Raw genomic sequence first — 18,741 nt, 5'->3', positions numbered from 1 at the left:
CTTGGGGGAGGAGTAACACTGGTGTGGCAGAGCTGGCTGTGTAGAAATAGCTCTGAAAACAACAGCACAGCCCCTCAACGTTAGGACAGAGTACTCTGCTACTCTACAAGCAGTCATACCCCAACGAAAAACTCAAGGGGAATAGTTGTCTGGGAACATGGCCAGGCAGCAAAAACATTCTCAGATTCAGACTCAGACTTTGGAATCTTTCTTTGGTGACAAAGAAGACCAAAACATACAGCTAGAAGAAGTCAACAAAGTCAAAGAGCCTACATGAGAAGCCTCCAAGAAAAACATGAACTGGTCTCAGGCCATGGAAGAGCTCAAAAAGGATTTGGAAAAGCAAGTTAGAGAAGTAGAGGAAAAATTGGGAAGAGAAATGAGAATGATGCAAGAAAACCATGAAAAACAAGTCAATGACTTGCTAAAGGGGACCCAAAAAATACTGAAGAAAATAAAACCTTAAAAACTAGACTAACTCAAATGGCAAAAGAGCTCCAAAAAGCCAATGAGGAGAAGAATGCCTTGAAAGGCAGAATTAGCCAAATGGAAAAGGAGATCCAAAAGACCACTGAAGAAAATACTACCTTAAAAATGAGATTGGAGCAAGTGGAAACTAGTGACTTTAGGAGAAATCAAGATATTGTAAAACAGAACCAAAGGAATGAAAAAATGGAAGACAATGTGAACTATCTCATTGGAAAAACCACTGGCCTGGAGAATAGATTGAAAAGAGATAATTTAAAAATTATTGGACTACCTGAAAGCCATGATCAAAAAAAGAGCCTAGATACCATCTTTCAAGAAATTATCAAGGAGAGAGACCCCTTAACCTTTTTTGTGTCTTTGGCATTCTAGTGAAGCCTATGGACCCCCCCCTTCTCAGAATAATGTTTTTAAATGCATAGAAAATGTACAGGATTAAAAAGACAACCAATTAAACTGAACTGCAGATAACAATTTTTAATCAAGTTAAAAGCCCCTGCTCTATTATAAGTATAATAATATTCTTCTGGTTATGTGCTAGGATTCAAATTCCTCATGACTTATTTTTTAAATAAGTTTTTATTAATATCTTCTGTTTATTACATCAGCATAGTTATCCCAAGTATCCTTCTCCTTCCCCTCCCAGAAAAACATCCCATATATTGTATAGTATATTTTTGAGAGGGAAAAAAATCAACACAACTGATCAGTACCTTGAAAAGGTTCAAAAACATATACAATTTATAATAGCTGGGGACCCACAAAGGATGAGAGAGTATCTTCTCATATCTCTTCAATCAAGTTACGCTTGATCTTTATGATTTTGTTAGATTTTCTTTTGATTTTTGATGTAGTTTTTTCTGTTTACATTGTTGTAGTTATGGTGTATAGTTTGCTTGGCTCTGCTTACTTTACTCTGAATCAGTTTATATAGATCTTTCCATGCTTCTCTGTATTCATCACCTACACCATTTCTTACAGCACAGTAATATCCTATTACATTCGTGTACCACAATTTGTTTAGCCATTCTCCAGTCAATAGGCATCTGCTTTGTTTCTAATTCTTAGCTATCACAAAAGGTGCTGCTATAAATATCTTAGTGTTTTGGGGGACTTTTTTCTTATTGATGGCTTCATGGAGACATAAGCCCAGTAATAGTCTCTGGTTCAAAGAGTGTGGAAATTTTAAGTCGCTTGATAATTCCAAATTGCTTTCCAAAATGGTTGTACCATTTCAAAGCTCCACCTACTAGGAGTTAGTGTGCCCAAAATTCCGTGGCCCTGCCATCATTAACTGTTTCCTTTTTTGGTCAGGGTGTGAGGTAAAACCTTAGGGTTGTTTTGATTTGCATTTCTCTTATTAGCAATTTGGAGCATTCTTTCCTGTGGTTATGAATACTTTGCAATTCTTTTGATTCCTTATGTCTCAATGTGTCAAATACTTATCTGTGATTAGTGTAGTGGGAGCCTGCTTTTGGAAAGAAGTAGTTTTAAGAGAATAAATCTTCCATAAATTATTCTCTTTTTTTTTTGCCCGAAGACATTTTAATTCATTCCGTCACCAAGTTGTTGTTATCAGTGTTGTTTTACATTTTATCAGATTTCATTTAAGCCCTTAAGCTTTTACTAACTTGTTTATGATAGCTCAGCAAAGAGAATATTTGTAGTTTTTTCTTGCAATTGGTAATAGAAACATGAAAATGGAAGTTATCAAAGATGTTTTTTCAAATATTTGAATAAAATCCGCAGTCAGAATGATGATGCTTATATTTTTAGGTGTTCTGCCTTATAATCTTAACCTTCAAATTTTTTTTATTAGAAAATACATTGCTATTGTCTCCCACGAGCAACGCCAGAATTATAAAGATGACTTCAATGCAGAGTATGATGAGTACAGAACTTTGCATGCCAGGATGGAGACTGTAGCTAGAAGGTTTATTAAACTCGATGCACAACGCAAGCGCCTTTCTCCAGGCTCCAAGGAGTATCAGGTAATAAATGGGTGGACTAGACCTCATGATCATGACTGAACTTTTCTGTCCCCCTCTTCCATTTCGAACCAAAGAGTGCAAGCCCACTTTCAGAAAACCTTAGCCCTTTTGCAGTGCTCAGAGTGGCAAGCACAGCTATGTGATATTTGACCTAATATAAAGTTAGAGAGGCAATACATAATTCAAAGAGCTCTTTAACGGAAAAATTATTACTGATAGAAGTGTTCAGTTTCATCCCATGAGTAGAAGGAATGTGTCCTTTTTGGAGGTATATTAACTCTTTGAACCCACGAGACAAGTACCACCTTGACATGAATAAAAATGAGAACTTATCCCTTAGAGCAGGGCTGTCCAACCTTAGGTTTTTATTGAAACAATAGACAGTATATTTTGATTTGCCATTTTAGTGGGAGCTCTGCGATAGCTCAGCTTCATTTACTGAAGCATTTGTGTAAATTCCTGTGCTTGTGGGTGGGCCGCATAAAATTGCACTGTGGGCTGCATTTTGGACAGCCCTGCCTTAGAGCATGCATAACATGTATGTTCCGTGCCCATAACCTGTGGTGTTTGAAGAAAGCATTACCTATTAGGAATTCCCTTTTTTGCATTTGTCACCCAAAACAAGTTATTAAATCATCAAAACACTTACGAACACATAAAAATACTAAAACTTTGCCACTATGTCTAATTTAACCTTTCCCACATTTTAATTTAATTGCTCAAATATTCATTTGGGCTTTAATTCTTAACTTCCTCTCCTACTGTCTGCTGAGGGAAATATCTGAGTAGCGCTATATCGGAAATTTGCTCATGTGGTGAAGGCGTACCTGTCAAATTGGTGTTGATGACACACTCATGATTACTTTTGCTTTTTTTCCTCAATAACTAGTGTTTTTTCAGATATGAGCTTATTACATAATTCTGTTAAATGTTCCTCCTTATTTTCTCGCTTTTCTTACCAGCCAGTTCTAGTAAAGTGGGAAGTGGCTTTCTGATTGGCCTTCTTAACTCAAGTCTCTCCTCTGTCCTTTACATGAATCTTAATGCACTGATCAGACAATGTCATTAGTGTACTTAAAAAACAAATGTGATTAACAATTGCAGTATAAATGTCCTTACTTGGCATTCGAGGTCCTCCACAATCTGTTACTAACCTACCTTTCCTACCTTTTATCTCATATTGTTCCATTTCACTTGCTCAGTGTTGTAGCCAAGTGGGACTGCCTCATTTTCGTCCTGGTCTCTCCTGTCTTCTTGCCTGTGTGTATGCCATCACCTCATATTTGAATTGTGCCCACCATTCCCATTTTGCCCTTTTTGAAATAATTCCCTTACTTCCTAATCCAAGTCACTCATCAATTATTAAGCCATTCCTGCTCTCCCCATAACAGAAATTCCTAGATTTCTCATAGCGCTCTGTTTGGATGTCTTCCTTTGCACTTACTCAATTCTTCCTTTTGTCATATTTTGCAAATCTCATCCTCTTCCCCAGGGTAAGCTCCTTGTTGGCGGGTACTGTGCCTTTGCATCCTCAACACCTGATATATTAGCTTGCACATTATAGGCATTTAATAAGCATTTGTTTACTAACTACTGAGACTCATGTATGTTAGCACTTTATGTATTATACCCTTATATAATCCTTATTATATCCTTAAACATAGTGGAATCACTTTACCTTCATTTTAACCTCTTGAAATAAAAATTTAGTAAACACTCATAACAATATATAGCATAAATTATGATAAAATATAAACAAATAGCATGAATTTGTCACCCCAACTTCAGATTTAACCATCCCAGCCCTTGTTCAAGCCACCTAAGTCATTGAGCTCTAACTTCCATTTCAAGTGATAACTGTTACTATGTCACACTTAGGAAACCTAGGACATAAGTACTTGGAGTGTTTCCCAACCGTTTGGCTAAGGGAATTGTTCCTAATTCATAAAAGAAGGATCAGGCTAGCTTACCCCTCCCTCCCTAAGTAAGGCAAATAGATAGCATTTGCTTTGTTGTATGGTCATAAAATGCATATAAAATCCTGACAAAATGGAATAGATGACAGTAGGTAGGGGTCAGTATAAATCTATCCTCTCCTTTCCCCTCCATGGATAAACAACCTGAAGGCTCATGCCTTTCATTCATTACATGACAGATTTAACAGGGTTTAATTTTTTTATATGCACTTTATGGAATTGTACCATTTTTACAGGATTACTTAGTTAGGGTATAAGCAGTGGAGATGGATTTAATTTTTATTTCCTTCTGCATTATTAGTTAATAACAAACTTCAAAATGAAATTCAGCTCCTACCAATGAGATCATTCTTCCTAAAGAAAGCTTCCTTCTGTTCTCATTTCAAACATTTTGTTTTTTAGACTATTCATGAAGAAGTCTTAGAAGAATATAAGAAGATCAATCAGGTAGGAACAGTCAGTATTTTGCTTTCTATTCTGTAGTAAGAAAGTATAATAAATGTTTCTAAAACCAACTTTTTTTTCCCTTCCACAGTCTAGTCCTAATTACCATGAAGAAAAATACAGATGTGAATATCTTCATAACAAGTTGGCTCACATCAAAAGACTAATAGGTGAATTCGACCAACAGCAAGCAGGGTCCTGGCACTAGACCTCTGCTTAGACCAGAAGATGTGAATAAACTTAAGCTTATTTATTTAAAATTCCAAATGAGTTGCTCTAAGATTCTAAAAAGTTGAAACTTTGTCATTTGAAAGTTTCAGTATTAGCAAACTTTGAGTTACTTTTTTTTATTATTTTTTATTTTATTTTGCTTCCCTGCATATTTGAAGCTGCTTTTTCTGGTCCCTTTTTCCCCCTCAAGACTTTAGTTTGTCCGTGGAGATCACTTTTAGATATTGGGGGTCCAGTGTCTATACTTAAAGGTTGTGCACATTTTCAAAGAAATAACAATGTAGCAAGTTGAGATGCTTTTGGATAAATATAGGCCTGTTTTTTGACCTTTATTAATGAGAACTCTTTGCCTTAATTGGTAGAAGGTTTAGAAATTTGCACAAAATACAAAAAAAAAGTTAAAACATTGTTTTGGAGGGTTAAGAAATAGAAAGGTGTGTGTATACATATGTATAAACTATATACAGACTGACTTGATCTCGAACAGTAATTTATCTCTACAAGTTAAACCCTTCCCCCCCATTGCAATGGTTGCCTTAAGGTGTTTGCTTGTTGTATACATAGTGTAGTTAATCATTAGCTACACAGCTTCCCATTTTATTAAAGCAATGGAGAAGCACATTGTGGCCTACCAGCGTCTGTAAGAGTGTGCTTGTGCTTACTGTATGTGTGCGGAGGTTGTGTGGATGTGAGCATGCATGAAGAAAAAAGCTGCTACTCTTAGTAGGCCAAAACGCTCAGGTTCAAACAACTGACGAGTGTTACTGTAGGTTTTTTCCTATAAAATTGCTACTTCTATTGTGGAAGACAAAAGCATTTCCATTTCAACAGTTTGTCAGCTTTATTAATGTTGGGGAAAATTGATGTTATGAAAATGGAACTGATCTATAGTTTTGGGGCAAAATTATAAAATTAAACATGTAGGTGACCTATTTATATACTGCTACAAAGTATTTTTTTGAAGAGAGATATGCAAAGAAGCTATTGCCTACATGAAATGTATATTTAAAGATTTTTTTTTCTCCTGGGTAACAGGAATATAACAAAGAACAGATATATTTAACTATAAAATACTGTGATTCATCAAACAGCACAAACTTTCATTTCATGCAGTTTATCTGTTTACTTTGATTTAAACTATCGCTTATTTTATCACGTGGGAACATAAGTTATTTGGTCAAGCACGTAAGGATTTTGAACTAATGTTGGCTTAAATTGTGTCGTCTTACCGTATTGTCTTTTCAAAGTGCTGCCAATTGAAAAGGGAAGCATTATGTTTACAAATCTGATTTTTGGAATGTTTGCCAAAATTTTGGTAGTGTCTTTAATAAATGTCTCCAGCATCCAAAAAAACCTAACCAACTTTGTTGCGTATCACTGTAAACCAGAATATGTTCAGTGTCTAGGCTACTTGAGGTACCATGTCATCATCCGGTAGTCAGGGCGGGAGGGGGAACCTTCTCTCCAATGTCCTTCCAGGACATTTACCAAAAAGATTAGCTCGTGTGAGAGAAACTTGCAAAGGCTCCACAAGTCTGCCTTTGTCTCCAGCTCTTTTTCACATTACTATAAACAGCAGTCCTATTGATAAGGAGAGCAGAATTCACGGTATTTTACTACTCATCATTGAGACTCTTGGTGCTCTTTCTCTTACCTCATAATTGATACAATCACTATTAGATGTTAATAGGATTCCAAATTTAAAGAATATATATACAAACCAAGGGGAATTTATTCCGGGATAAGGTAGAATTTGGTCTTTATACATATTATGATTTTATCAGTATATCGCAAGTATTTTATCTATAAATAATGCAGTTCATCCCAGAAGGGATTCATTGGTATAACTACTTGGATGATGATGAATTGATAGGTTAACAAAAAAATAATTGGCTTTAAGACAAGAAATATATACTTCTAAAGGCTTGGGTACAACTCCAAATCTGTAAGCCATAGTATTTTAGAGCTGGAAGAAACCCTAGAGATCATCTTTCAGTTAAAATGTAAGTTTAAATAACGGAAAAAGAGAGAGAAAACACTACCGATATGTGTCTGCCCATCATCACATACAAGTCACTTCTTCTCTAGTTGTGATCTAAGAGTCCATCTAGAATTTTTTCCATGCCAATTCCTGCTTAAATATTATGTTTACAAGTAAGACTCTCCCTGTAGCCAAAATTTTATCCTGCTTAAAACTACTACCACAAACATGTGAGCACATCTTCTGGTTTACAGGTTGGGTAATAACTTAAGCTGGAGATCACATGTATAGTCCAGCATTGCACATCCTTAGGCTTCACCACCTACTGTAAAAGCCTTAATGTAGATGGCATCCTTTGCATTGGTCATATCCTTGCAAAATGTGTGTCCATCTAATTGGTTGCAAAATGTAGTTCTTTAAATCTACATATCTGCTCTTACTCTAGTCTGCTTCTCTGTTGAATGAGTGTATGAACTTATCAAAGTGATTTTTTAATAATAATTAATCTCTCACCGCAAGATTTATAGATTCTCTCAACTGAAAGCCAAATGAAACTTTTCAGGTGATGGTGATGGTGCAGGTTCAGTTACACACTCTCTGTATACAGTTTGATTCATTTGAGAGAAACAATAATAGTAAACTAGCATCAGTCAAGGTTGTCATGTCTTTCACAGCAGTTAGTCTAAATCAGTCGGAAGCACTCATTAAGAGTTTTTCTTCTCTAATTGACTCTTATGAAATGGAATGAACAGTTGATTTAAATCAAACCAAATGATACTGAATAGTTTTATAAAAGCAAAAATAAACCATAGATTTTTTTTTCCTCATTTTGTTGGTTTTCTGTTTCTCAAGTGATAAATTAGGAAGAGGGATCAACCTTCTGAGTAGACAGTCAATCCTGATTCTTGCAAAGTAGCTGGTTGAAGCAAGTTTAGATCATTGCTGGCTACTTTTATTTTAAAAAAATTCAGTGTTAATTTCTATATATCTCCAAATCATCTTATAATCTTTACAAGAATTTCCTTTTCTCTGAAGTATTTAACTGTATTATGTAAAGCAAAGGCAGATTCACATATTAAAAGCAAGGTTCTGAAATGAGATTTAAACAAAAATGATCCATCATTTGAGATATACTATAACCTGACAGTTCTGCTCATTCCATCTTTATTTTTTAAACTTTACTGAGACATTTTAGCCAGTTCATTGCCTTTCTGGCAGTGTTAACTCACCACATATGTTTGGCATATGCATTCGCTACTTTTGAAATTGTTACAGCTAGCTATCTGCCTAAGTGTTACTAAATCCTTTCCTTCCACATACCTAGTGGGAAAGAGTTAACATAGCCAGCACTGTGAAAGGAACATTTTTGGAGAAGAATATGAAACTGACACTACTAAAGAAAAACAACAGGGGATGTTTGCAAAGCGTTTTGTAACATGAAGACTAAATAAACAAGGCTGTGAGGCTCCTTTTTGAATTTTTTGAAGTGTTTCAAAAAAGTACATACCCACATTATTTCTCAGTTCCACACAACCCATATTAGGACTCTCAAAGGTAAAATGCCACAGGGGCATTTTGTTAAGCTAATGAACACTTGAGCCGTTGTTGCCCCCACTGTTCTACACCAATTTTAGTTCAATAAAAGAAATGTTAACTTTGCAATCCTGTTGTTTTTCTTGTCTCATTTCAAAATATTTAACTTTTTAAAAAAACTTTGCATAAAAGACACACAAAAATATTATTGGTAAGATATTTGGGTAATGTAAACTAGAATTGTTTACTCTAAACCCCTGTTTCATCCATATAAGTGTGACATTCATTGAGGAGGGGATATTCCTCCAGCTAAGGTAAATTTGTGAATTGTTGAGCATGCAAAATTAGGTTCAGAAAATAGCAGTCTCAGTTCTGAGGAGATAAAGGTGACAGGGCAGGTAGGATAGTGGACTTGGAGTCAAGAACGTATAAGTTCAAAATCCTGCCTTAGACATTCACCAGCCCAGGGATGGGGAACCTGTGACCTCTAAGCCATGTGAGGACTGAGGGGGCCACATGTGGCTTCAAGGCCACAGGTTCCCCACCCCTGCACTAGCGGTAAAATCCTGGGCACGATTTCCTCAGCTGTCAAATAAGGGAGATTTGGACTCCCAAGGGTCTTCCAGATCTAACTCTCTGATTCTATGATCCTAAGTTGCCCAAGACATTTCTGAATCATTAGATCCAAAGTAGTGGTAAAGATGAGCCATAAAATGTGTAAATAAAATGGGTTATCAAAAAAAAGAGAATACTATGGGGGTAGAGAATGAAAAATAGGAAGTAGAGGATAGTCTTAATTGATGGGTTTTTATCAGAGGAGTACAGAAAAAAGTTGAAAATAAGCAAAAAGACTTGCTTCCTAAGAGTACATTCATAAATTCTAAAGCAAGAATATTTAAGCTTTTTTGTGTCGTGGAACTTTTTAGCAGTCTGAAAAAAACCCACAGATGGATGCCTTCTCAGAATAATGTTTTTAAATAAGTAAATTAAAAGACATAGGATTACAAAGGAAACCAATCATGTTGAAATACAGTTATCAAAATTTCTTTTTTAAAAAGTTCATAGACCCAAGTGTATGAACTTTGGCCCTAAAAATGTGTTTCTATTCCTTAGACATCTCCAATTTTCACAAATAAGAGTATTAAAACTGTAAAAGAGGTACATTTGCAAAAGCGGTACTGTGGAATGAGGAAAGTGAATAGCCTTTTTAATATTACTAAAAAAAAAAATTAAAGTTGCAAAGTGTGAAGTCCAGTAAGCATTAGTACAATAGTAATTTTCTTAAATTCATAGTGGATAAATCCACTATGGATGATTTCTGGAAAGACATGGATGAGAGTCTTCAACACTCAAATATTTAGTAAATGCCTCCTATATACCAGGTACTATGTTAGGTGCTAGGAATATAAATACCAAAAAAAATGCACTGATCTCTAGTGCCAAGGAGCTTACATATAAGGAGACTATAAAGACAGCAGATACAAAGCAGGTAAATACAAAGTAGTTTGGGAAGGAGGACACTGGCAGCTGAGGGATCAGGAAAGGCTTCACATAGAAAGTCATACTTGAGCCTTGTCTTGAAGAGGGAGCTTCTGTTTGGCAGAAATGAGAAAAGGTAGATCACAGGTATGGGAAATGACCAGTGCTCAAAGGTCAGGAGACAGGAGATGGGAGTGTCATATGGAAGGCACAGGGAGAAGGCCAGTTTGGCTGGATGGCAGAGTATAGGAGGGGGAGAATGCAATATGGCTGGATAGGTAGGTTGGAGCATGATTGTGAAGGGCTTTAACAGCTAAATAAAGGGAGTTTGTTTTTCCCACCTCAGGTCAGTACTAGAGAGCCATTGGAGTTTGAGTTGAAGTTCTGAACCAAGGTTGGTAGCTGTGTAAATAGAGAAAAGGGGTCAGGTCAAAGATGTGGAAATAAAAATAGCAAGATTTAGAAACTGATATGTGATGAAAGAGTGAAGAGTTGAGACTAACGTCGAGGTGATTAACCTAGGAAACTGAAAGAGTGCTGATGCCTTTGGCAGAAATAAAATTGGGGGGAAAAATTAATTCTGTTTTGAATATGTTGAGTTTGAAATGGCCAGTATGCAGTGAGTGATGTGGGACTGAAGCACATAAATCTGCATTGAGATGACAATTAAACCCATGACAACTATAGGTGTACAGTGGATTGAGTTTTGAGCCTGGAGTCAGGAAGACCTGAGTTCAAATCCAGCCTCAGACACCAGCTTTGTGACCCCAGGTAAGATATTTACTTCTCTGCCTCAGTTTCCTTAACTGTAAAATGGGGATAACAGTAGCACCTACCTCCTAGGGCCATTGTGAAGATCGAATGAGATAATGTTTGCAAAGTACTCAGCACAATGCTTTATGCACTTTGATAGATGCTTTTTCTTCCTTCTCCATGGGGACTGATGAGGACTCTAAGAAAGTAGGAGAAGAGGAGCCAGAACAGGCTCCTGGAGAATAATCACACTTAGGGGGTATGATCAGGATGGTGAGCCAGCAAAAGAGGTGTAGAAGAGGAAGTTAGACAAGGAGAAAGAAAACCTGGAGAGAGTGGGTAGTGTGACAAAAGCTTTAAGGAGAGTATCCAGAATGAGAGGTGACAAATCCAGGAGATGATCCACATGATATATTAAGCGTCTGTTATGTACTACGGTTGAGGATAAAGGACTAAGATCATCAGATTTGATAATTAGATCATTGAGGGACAGCTGGGTGGCTCAGTGGATAGAGCACTGGCCCTGGGGCGAGGAGGACCTGAGTTCGAATCCAGCCTCCGACCCTTAATAGCTGTGTGACCCTGGGCAAGTCACTTAACACCAACTACCACCCCCACTCCCCCCAAAAAACTATTGGTAACTTTGGAGAAGCACTTTCAATTAACTGATTAGGTTAGAGGCCAGACCGCAAAAAGTTAAGAAATGAATATGAGAAGAGAGGACACGGGCCATCTAGAGGACCATTTTCTAGGAGTTTGGCTGAGAAGAGAGTCACAGTTTAAGGGATTAGTAGGGCCTAGTGAAGGTCATTTAATGATGGAAGAGATCTATATGTGTTTGCTGGCAGGGAAGGCACAAGTAGATAAGAAAAAGTTGAAGATTAGCTAGGGTGTGATTGAAGGATAAAAATCTAGTCACATCACAAGATGTAATCCAGGGCAAATGTAGAGGGGTTGGCCTTGGCAGAGAGAAAGGCCGCTTCACTAAAAAGAGACTGGAAGTAGGAGGGGGAGGGGGGGATAATGTCAAGGAGTTTTGAGATGAAAAGGGGAGAAGAGGATGCTCACATTGAATAATCTCAATTTCCCAGTAAAGTAAGAAGGAAGATCATCTACTGGCAGGGGAGGGAGGGATGGGAAACATGAGAAGAAATTTAGAATGCCTGGCTTCTGTGGAGAGTAAGGTGAGGAGCCCATTAGACAAGGATATTGCCTTTTTGTAGTGAGCGCCCGGTTAAAGCTGGATGGCATGAATTTACAATGTGCCATGGTCATTGGGAAGAAGACTAGTTAAACAAGTAAACTGAATTGGTAAATTATTTCTGTATTGTATTTATGTAGTCTTTTCAGGTGTGGCATAGGTCTGGCCATATAGAATTTTGCTTCCAACCATAGAATAATAAATCAGGTATGTACATCTGATGAAGCAATCTCCTGGGAGGAGGAAGCTGTGGATTGGGGCTTCATCTGCGGAATGCTTTATAACTCTGACCAGTCTCTTTGACTTATCCCTCTTCTAAAAATAAAAATAATGCCTACCTCACTAGACAATTGAAAGGATTAATTATTGTTTGAAAAGCATGTGCAGTTCAGTGGATGGAAGGTATTTTAAGTACAAACCATGTACATAGAGTGTGGAAGATAGAGCCTTAAAGATCTATTGGGCCATTGGTTTCAAAGTGAGGAATCCTGTGATGAATCAGTTTGAAATGAAATACAAAGGTGGAGAGAGGCTTGATGTTTTGGGGTGGAGCGTTTGGGGGTTTGTTTTATTAAAGGTTGGGGCCTATACTTAACCTGTCCTACAGGTTTAAGCTAACCAGGAAAGTAGGGAGGGAAGCAATGGTAGTCAGTAGCCCTGACACGGGGTTATTGCTAAGTGTATGGTTGGGGTCAAATACTTCTGTCGTACATGACTTAATGAATGGGGAGCGAGGACTGAGACCATGAACATGAGCTATTTGCATTTCTTGCCTACATGATTCAGCCAGGCTGCCATGCCTTGTGTATTTGCTGTAGTTGAATCCTTGGTACAATGTAACCGTTTGTGGAAAGACAATGAGCTATACATATTGGTCTCTGAAATATAGGAAAGATTTCTTTATTTGATTATGCTAGCAAGACCTAGGACATAGGATCCTTCATTTTGTTCTATGTCAATAGGAAACCAAAAAGTTAGCAAGCCCCTTAGCCTACAAAATCTGGTTCTTCACGTTCTTGACTGAGAAAATAATGCAGAACCCTAAGAGATGCTGTGAATTCTACAGACAAACCTGGAAAACTCTTGGGTGAAGTATATAGACCCCACTCTTAGGTAAAAATTCCCATGACTAAAAATAAGTAGTATATTCAGTATGCAAAGTAGCAGCAAGTATTTAATGGGGTTTTGCAGTCTTAGGACACCAAAGTACCTCTCAGATTTAGCCTCATAAAAACCAAGAGTTATTTCATTCCTTGTACTTGTTTCCCTAGCACCTAGTACAGAACTTGGCACATAGTATGTGCTTAATAAATACTTGTTCATTGATCCTATGGCTATTTTTAAATTTATTGTTTATTTGTTACATTCATTCTCACTTCCTCTAGCTTGTCCCCCACCTATTGAGTAGGCAAGCAATGATCCCGTACCTATAATGTCGAAGAAACACCCTTGCTAAAAACACATTCCCTCTCTTTACATGTTCTGAGACCTGGACTTTTGATGTAGGTAGAAGCTTTCCTTGGCATCTTACTCTCTTGCATTGTCAATGGTTTTATGGATGGAAATTACATTAAAGATGCATTACCATCTACTTTGTCTCTGCACCAGAGGCACAATGGGCCCTTACCATCTGACTTGTGGCTGAAATGTCCTCTTTGTGCTATCTCCCCCTCTCAGAATGTGATCTCCCTAAGAACAAGGACAGTCTTGCTTTTCTCTTTGTATCCCTAGTACTTAGTTTATAGTGCTTTGCACACAGTAAGAGCTTAACCAATGCTTTTTCATTCATTATATTTATCAGTGTAGCATACATATCACTTCTCAAACTTTTTGGTCCCACTACCCCTTTACACTCTTCAAAATTATTGAGGACCCCCAAAGAGCTTTGATTCACATGGGTTATATGTATTGCTATTTACCATATTAGAAATTAAAACATCTTAGTATTATTATGAAAATTGTTTTGGCCTCACAGATCCCCTAAAAAGTCTTTGAGAACCATTGCTGTTGTAGCACATACACTCCATGAAAATGAGCACTGTTATTTTTTAAATCTTTCAATACCCTCAGGACCTAGTATAATTCCTTGCACATGAAAAGCCCTTAATAAGGGACTCTTTTTCTAAAGAAAATTGATTTAGTTATCCATAACATTCAAGTTTATTTGGGGTATTCCCAATAAAATGTCCATTTTTCTGCTCTTCCTGAGTTCTGTCAGAATTTATCGAATTTCAACAGTGGGCAGCTAGGTGGCACAATGGATAGAGGGCTGGGCCTCAGGTCAGGAAGACTCCTCTTTGTGAGTTCAAATTTGGTCTCAGATACTTCCTAGCTGTGTGACCCTAGGCAAGTCACTTAACCCTATTTGCCTCAGTTTCCTCATCTGTAAAATGAACTGAAGAAGAAAATGGCAAACCACTTCGCCAAGAAAACCCCAAATGGAGTCACAAAGAATTAGACATGGCTGAACAACATCATTGTGGTACCCCAACTTCTAATTGCATGTCCTTTTTATTGATGCTGGTTTAGAGTCTCTCAATGCCTACCAGAACAGGTTTCTGCTCCCCAATACTTCTAAAGCAGTAAATAAATGCTTATTAATAGGCACAAGGTACTATGTACAAAACAGGTCCTACATTAAAAGATCTTGCAGCCTAATTGGGGAGATAAGAATGCACATAAAGATGTAACTAAAAATACAGGACAGTAAATAAAGATCAATGAGTAGGACAAGTATCAGAGGAGGGAGGCTCCTTGGGAACACTTCCAAGAGGAGGTAGGATTGGATCTGTGCCTTCAAGGATAAGCTTTGATTAGGGAAGAGAAAGAGCATTCTGCAGAGGGGAGGAGAAAAAAACACAGGTTATTTCAAGGAAGAGGAGTTAGACCAGTTTGGTTAGTTTGGGGTTTATATAGAAACATGGTGGTAGATAATTCTGGAAAAGTCCATTTGCCTCTAGGTTTTGGAGAAGTCCCTAAGTATGAGTATGAGGCATTGGACATCTAACTTGTAGAAAGGTTAGCCCTGTAAAGGGAATCCATGGAAAATTTTGAACAGAAAATTGAGCTAACGTGAAAAAGACATAAGAATTTAATGGGTGACTGTGAAACACTGATTCTGCTAGTGATGTTGTGTGGCTATAAATAATAGAATGCCATGATTTCAGAAGTATTAATGTTGCAAATTGAAAGTAGTAACAAAGTGATGCCAAACCTAAGTAGTACAGTGATTGGCATTTGTGAAAATACTGTGTATGATTTAGAAAAGGAAATAAGTTAATCATGTAGTGAAAATTCTTGCTGAAAGAGCTCAGTACTAGGAGAGGCCATGCTCTGCCTCAATTCTTATTAAGCCCTAATCACCAAATGAGCGATGCCTCAATCAAACCTGTTAAAGAACTTAGCTTGAAAAGGCCAAGGTTCCCCACTGCATCCAGGGCCATCTGCAGCTGTCCTGATCTATATCTGGCCATTGGACCCAGATGGCTCCGGAGGAGAAAAAGAGACTGGTGACTTTGCACAGCCCTCCTTCACTTAAATCCAATTCACTTGTGTGTCATGGCATCACCTCCCTGATGTCATGATTGTCTTCAGGAAGGAAAGACAAACAACAACAGTACCAAGCTCAGTCTCTCTACAACCCCCTGCCCTGTCCTTACACTGAGGGACTTCACCTTCATGTTGATTCCCCCTCAAAAGACCCTGGCTTCCCAGTTCATCAACTTCCTTAGCTTTCATAATCTGCACCTTCTCTCCACTTTAGCCATACACAGGGAAGGTCATATCCTTGATAGCGTCACTTTCAAGCATTCCACCTCAGCAATCCATAACTCTGAAATTCTTCTTTCTGATCATAACCTTCTGCCCTTCCTTCATTGGTATGCTGGAATCAGTTCCTACCAACTCAAGCCGATTTTTAAAATTTTATAGAATCTACCTCCAGAAATCAATAAACACTACAAATCAGAGCTTGATTTATTGTTTTGATTAGACAAGAAAGCGATTGTGAAAATGATAATGCAGCTTAATCTGAAGTGTGTCAGGGTGATTTTTTTTCTATCTCCTTTTCTTAGGCCCTCATCCCTTCTTGCCAATACTCCTAATGTATTTCTCCACATCCAGTCTCTCCCTCTCTAACCCATCCTTCACATAGCTACCATATTGGTATTTCTAAAGTACAAGTCTGACTATGCTCCTAAAGCTTCAGCAGCTTCCTCTTTTGCTCTAGAACAAAATACAAACTCCTCTGTTTGGAATTTTGCCCTAGTCTGTCTATCCAGATTAATTGTACACTATTCTCCCTGATACACTCTATATCCCAGGCAAATTGGCCTGCTTTCTGCTCCTGGACAACTATACCACATCTCCCATGACCGTGTTTTTTCAGAGACCATTCTCCCTTCACACCTCTACCTCTTAGAACCCCTAGCATCCTTCTCAGATCAAGTGAATGACACCTACTTCAAGAAGCCTTTTACTTATTTTCCCAAATGATACTATTTCCGCAATTCCCTGAAAAATTATTTTGTATTCATGCGGTATATATTTTGTAATTACATACTTGTGTACATGTTGCTTCCTCTCAGTAGGTTATCAACTTCTCTATGGCAGGCAGCACAGCGTAGCAATAACAACACCACAACAGTAGCATTTATCTAGTGTTGCTATATATTGCTAGACGGTCTGCATCTTTTCCCCACCTTAGCCATACACAGGGAAAGTCATATCCTTGATAGCATCACTTTCAAGCATTCCACCTCAGCAATCCATGACTCTTGAAATTCTTCTTTCTGACTGTAACCTTCTGCCCTTCCTGGAGATGCTAGTATTACCCCATTTTACAGATGAAGAAACTGAGGCAGAGAGAGGTTAACTCTCCTGAAGTCTCACAGCTAAGGTCAGGGGTAATGGGGCCTTCCTGACTCCAAGTCCACTACTCTCTATCTACTATCCCACCTAGCAATAGATACGTAACAAATGCTTGTTGAGTTGGATTGCTGAATCGGAGACAACTAAAGTACCAGTATCCCTGAGATGTGAAAGGAATCAGGGTAAGACCTCTTAGTGCATTAGATGGAGGGTTTGTGGACTACCAGGGAGAAGAATTGCACAAAGTGAAAAGACCCAGGGATGGGGATATCGTGCCCTCCATAAGTGGAAGGAATTCCCACACCAGTGAAATCACAGGCCTTCCAAAGTGCTAAGAGATGGTTTGGAAGTAAGAAATGAGAGAAATATTTATAAATGAATGAGATTCCTACTCTTTAACCTTGCATGCCGAAGTTTCTGTAAATGGATTCCTAAGGAAGAATCTTAATTATTGCATGATGCAAAGTCTCCATATTCTTCCTGTTCTGTCCTCAATATTATGAGTTTTGGATTAGTCAACTACAGAACCTCTGTCAAGTTGGTGGGCTTGCAGCTTCTTAGAACTCTGTCATAGTTAGCTAGCAGCCTTTAAGCCTACCCTTCTCTAGCACTGAAGCCATACCCTCATGTGTGCAGGGATTTAAGTGTCTCTTCTCCAGTCATTTAACACAACTGGCAAATAGGTTCCAAAATCCAGTTCAAAATGTTGGCTATCTTGCATAATTTTTAAACAGTTGTTCCCCTACTGACCAAGATCATACCATGGATTAATCTAGCAATGAACCTCAGTAACATGAAAAATAAAGTAGTGAAGTAGATTTTTTCATATTCGTTAAAGGAACACTAGCTGACAGATTAATTTATTTTAATTGAATTCGACAAGTATTTGGCATCTAGCAAGATGCTTGACACTGTGGAAGAGATACAAAGGAAACATACCATTAACTTATAGACTGTTGGAGTTCATCTAATCCAGGAATTCCTAATCTTTTTTGTGTTATGGACCCCTTTGGCAGTCTGGTGAAGTCTGTGGACACTGTCTCATAACAGTGGTTTTAAATGCATACAGTGAAATACATTGGATTACAAAGGAAAGCAATTATATTGAAATATAGTTATCAAAACATCAAAAGTTCTAAGTTTGTGCACCCTCTGAAATCTACCTACAGTTAAGAATCCCTCTTTTCTAATCCAACTCATGAAGGATCTTGTTCTAGATCACACTACTAGTTGGGAAGGATGGGGACAGACAGACTAGATTCCAGGTCATAAGGCTTGCTTCTTCCCTTCAAAGAGCTTATAGTTTTATTAGTACAGCGATACCATTTACATATGTGAAGCAATTCAAGACAAATGTCAGGCAGGAAATTATATAGTGCTAAGTGAAGAAAGCCAGTGACTGAAACTAGAGCTGCTTTTTTTCCCCACGTCCTAAAGGAGGCCTGGGCAAACTGACCCAGCAATGTGCATACCAACATAAAACCAGCCAAGAAGTTGCCTTGTTATGGTTTGAGTTGGATGTTTACACAAAAAGTTGAATATAATCTATTTGAGGCAACTGTGGTGTACTACGCAGGGTCTGAGACAAACAGTAGATACTGACACTATCTTCTAAGAAATCATCTTTGAATATTAATGTTTTCAAGAACTCAGCTTAGTCACGGAGCAGCAGGGAAGCGCTCCCTAATACTACAAAAAGCCTTCAGGTATTTGGATTGATTCATCTCTCAGTATCCTCTCCCCAGTTAAACTTTACACTTTCTATATTTTAATTAAGTCTCAGTGGTCCTAAAGGGG

General features: G+C 37.9%; 1 protein-coding gene across 1 annotated transcript in view; it reads left to right on the top strand.

The window, feature by feature from the left end:
* Positions 1 to 6,481, top strand: part of ELL2 (elongation factor for RNA polymerase II 2) — a 95,044-nt gene extending 88,563 nt beyond the window's left edge. The window contains exons 10-12 of the mRNA XM_036767975.1: positions 2,306 to 2,477; positions 4,856 to 4,900; positions 4,989 to 6,481. Of these exons, the coding sequence (XP_036623870.1) occupies positions 2,306 to 2,477; positions 4,856 to 4,900; positions 4,989 to 5,105 (334 nt within the window). The 3' untranslated portion in view covers positions 5,106 to 6,481. The remainder of the gene's footprint in view (positions 1 to 2,305; positions 2,478 to 4,855; positions 4,901 to 4,988) is intronic.
* The last annotated feature ends 12,260 nt before the right edge of the window (positions 6,482 to 18,741 follow it).

Source organism: Trichosurus vulpecula, chromosome 1 (assembly GCF_011100635.1).
Source record: "Trichosurus vulpecula isolate mTriVul1 chromosome 1, mTriVul1.pri, whole genome shotgun sequence".
Classification (NCBI taxonomy): Eukaryota; Metazoa; Chordata; class Mammalia; order Diprotodontia; family Phalangeridae; genus Trichosurus; species Trichosurus vulpecula.
This window is presented reverse-complemented; position numbering and strand designations above follow the sequence as displayed.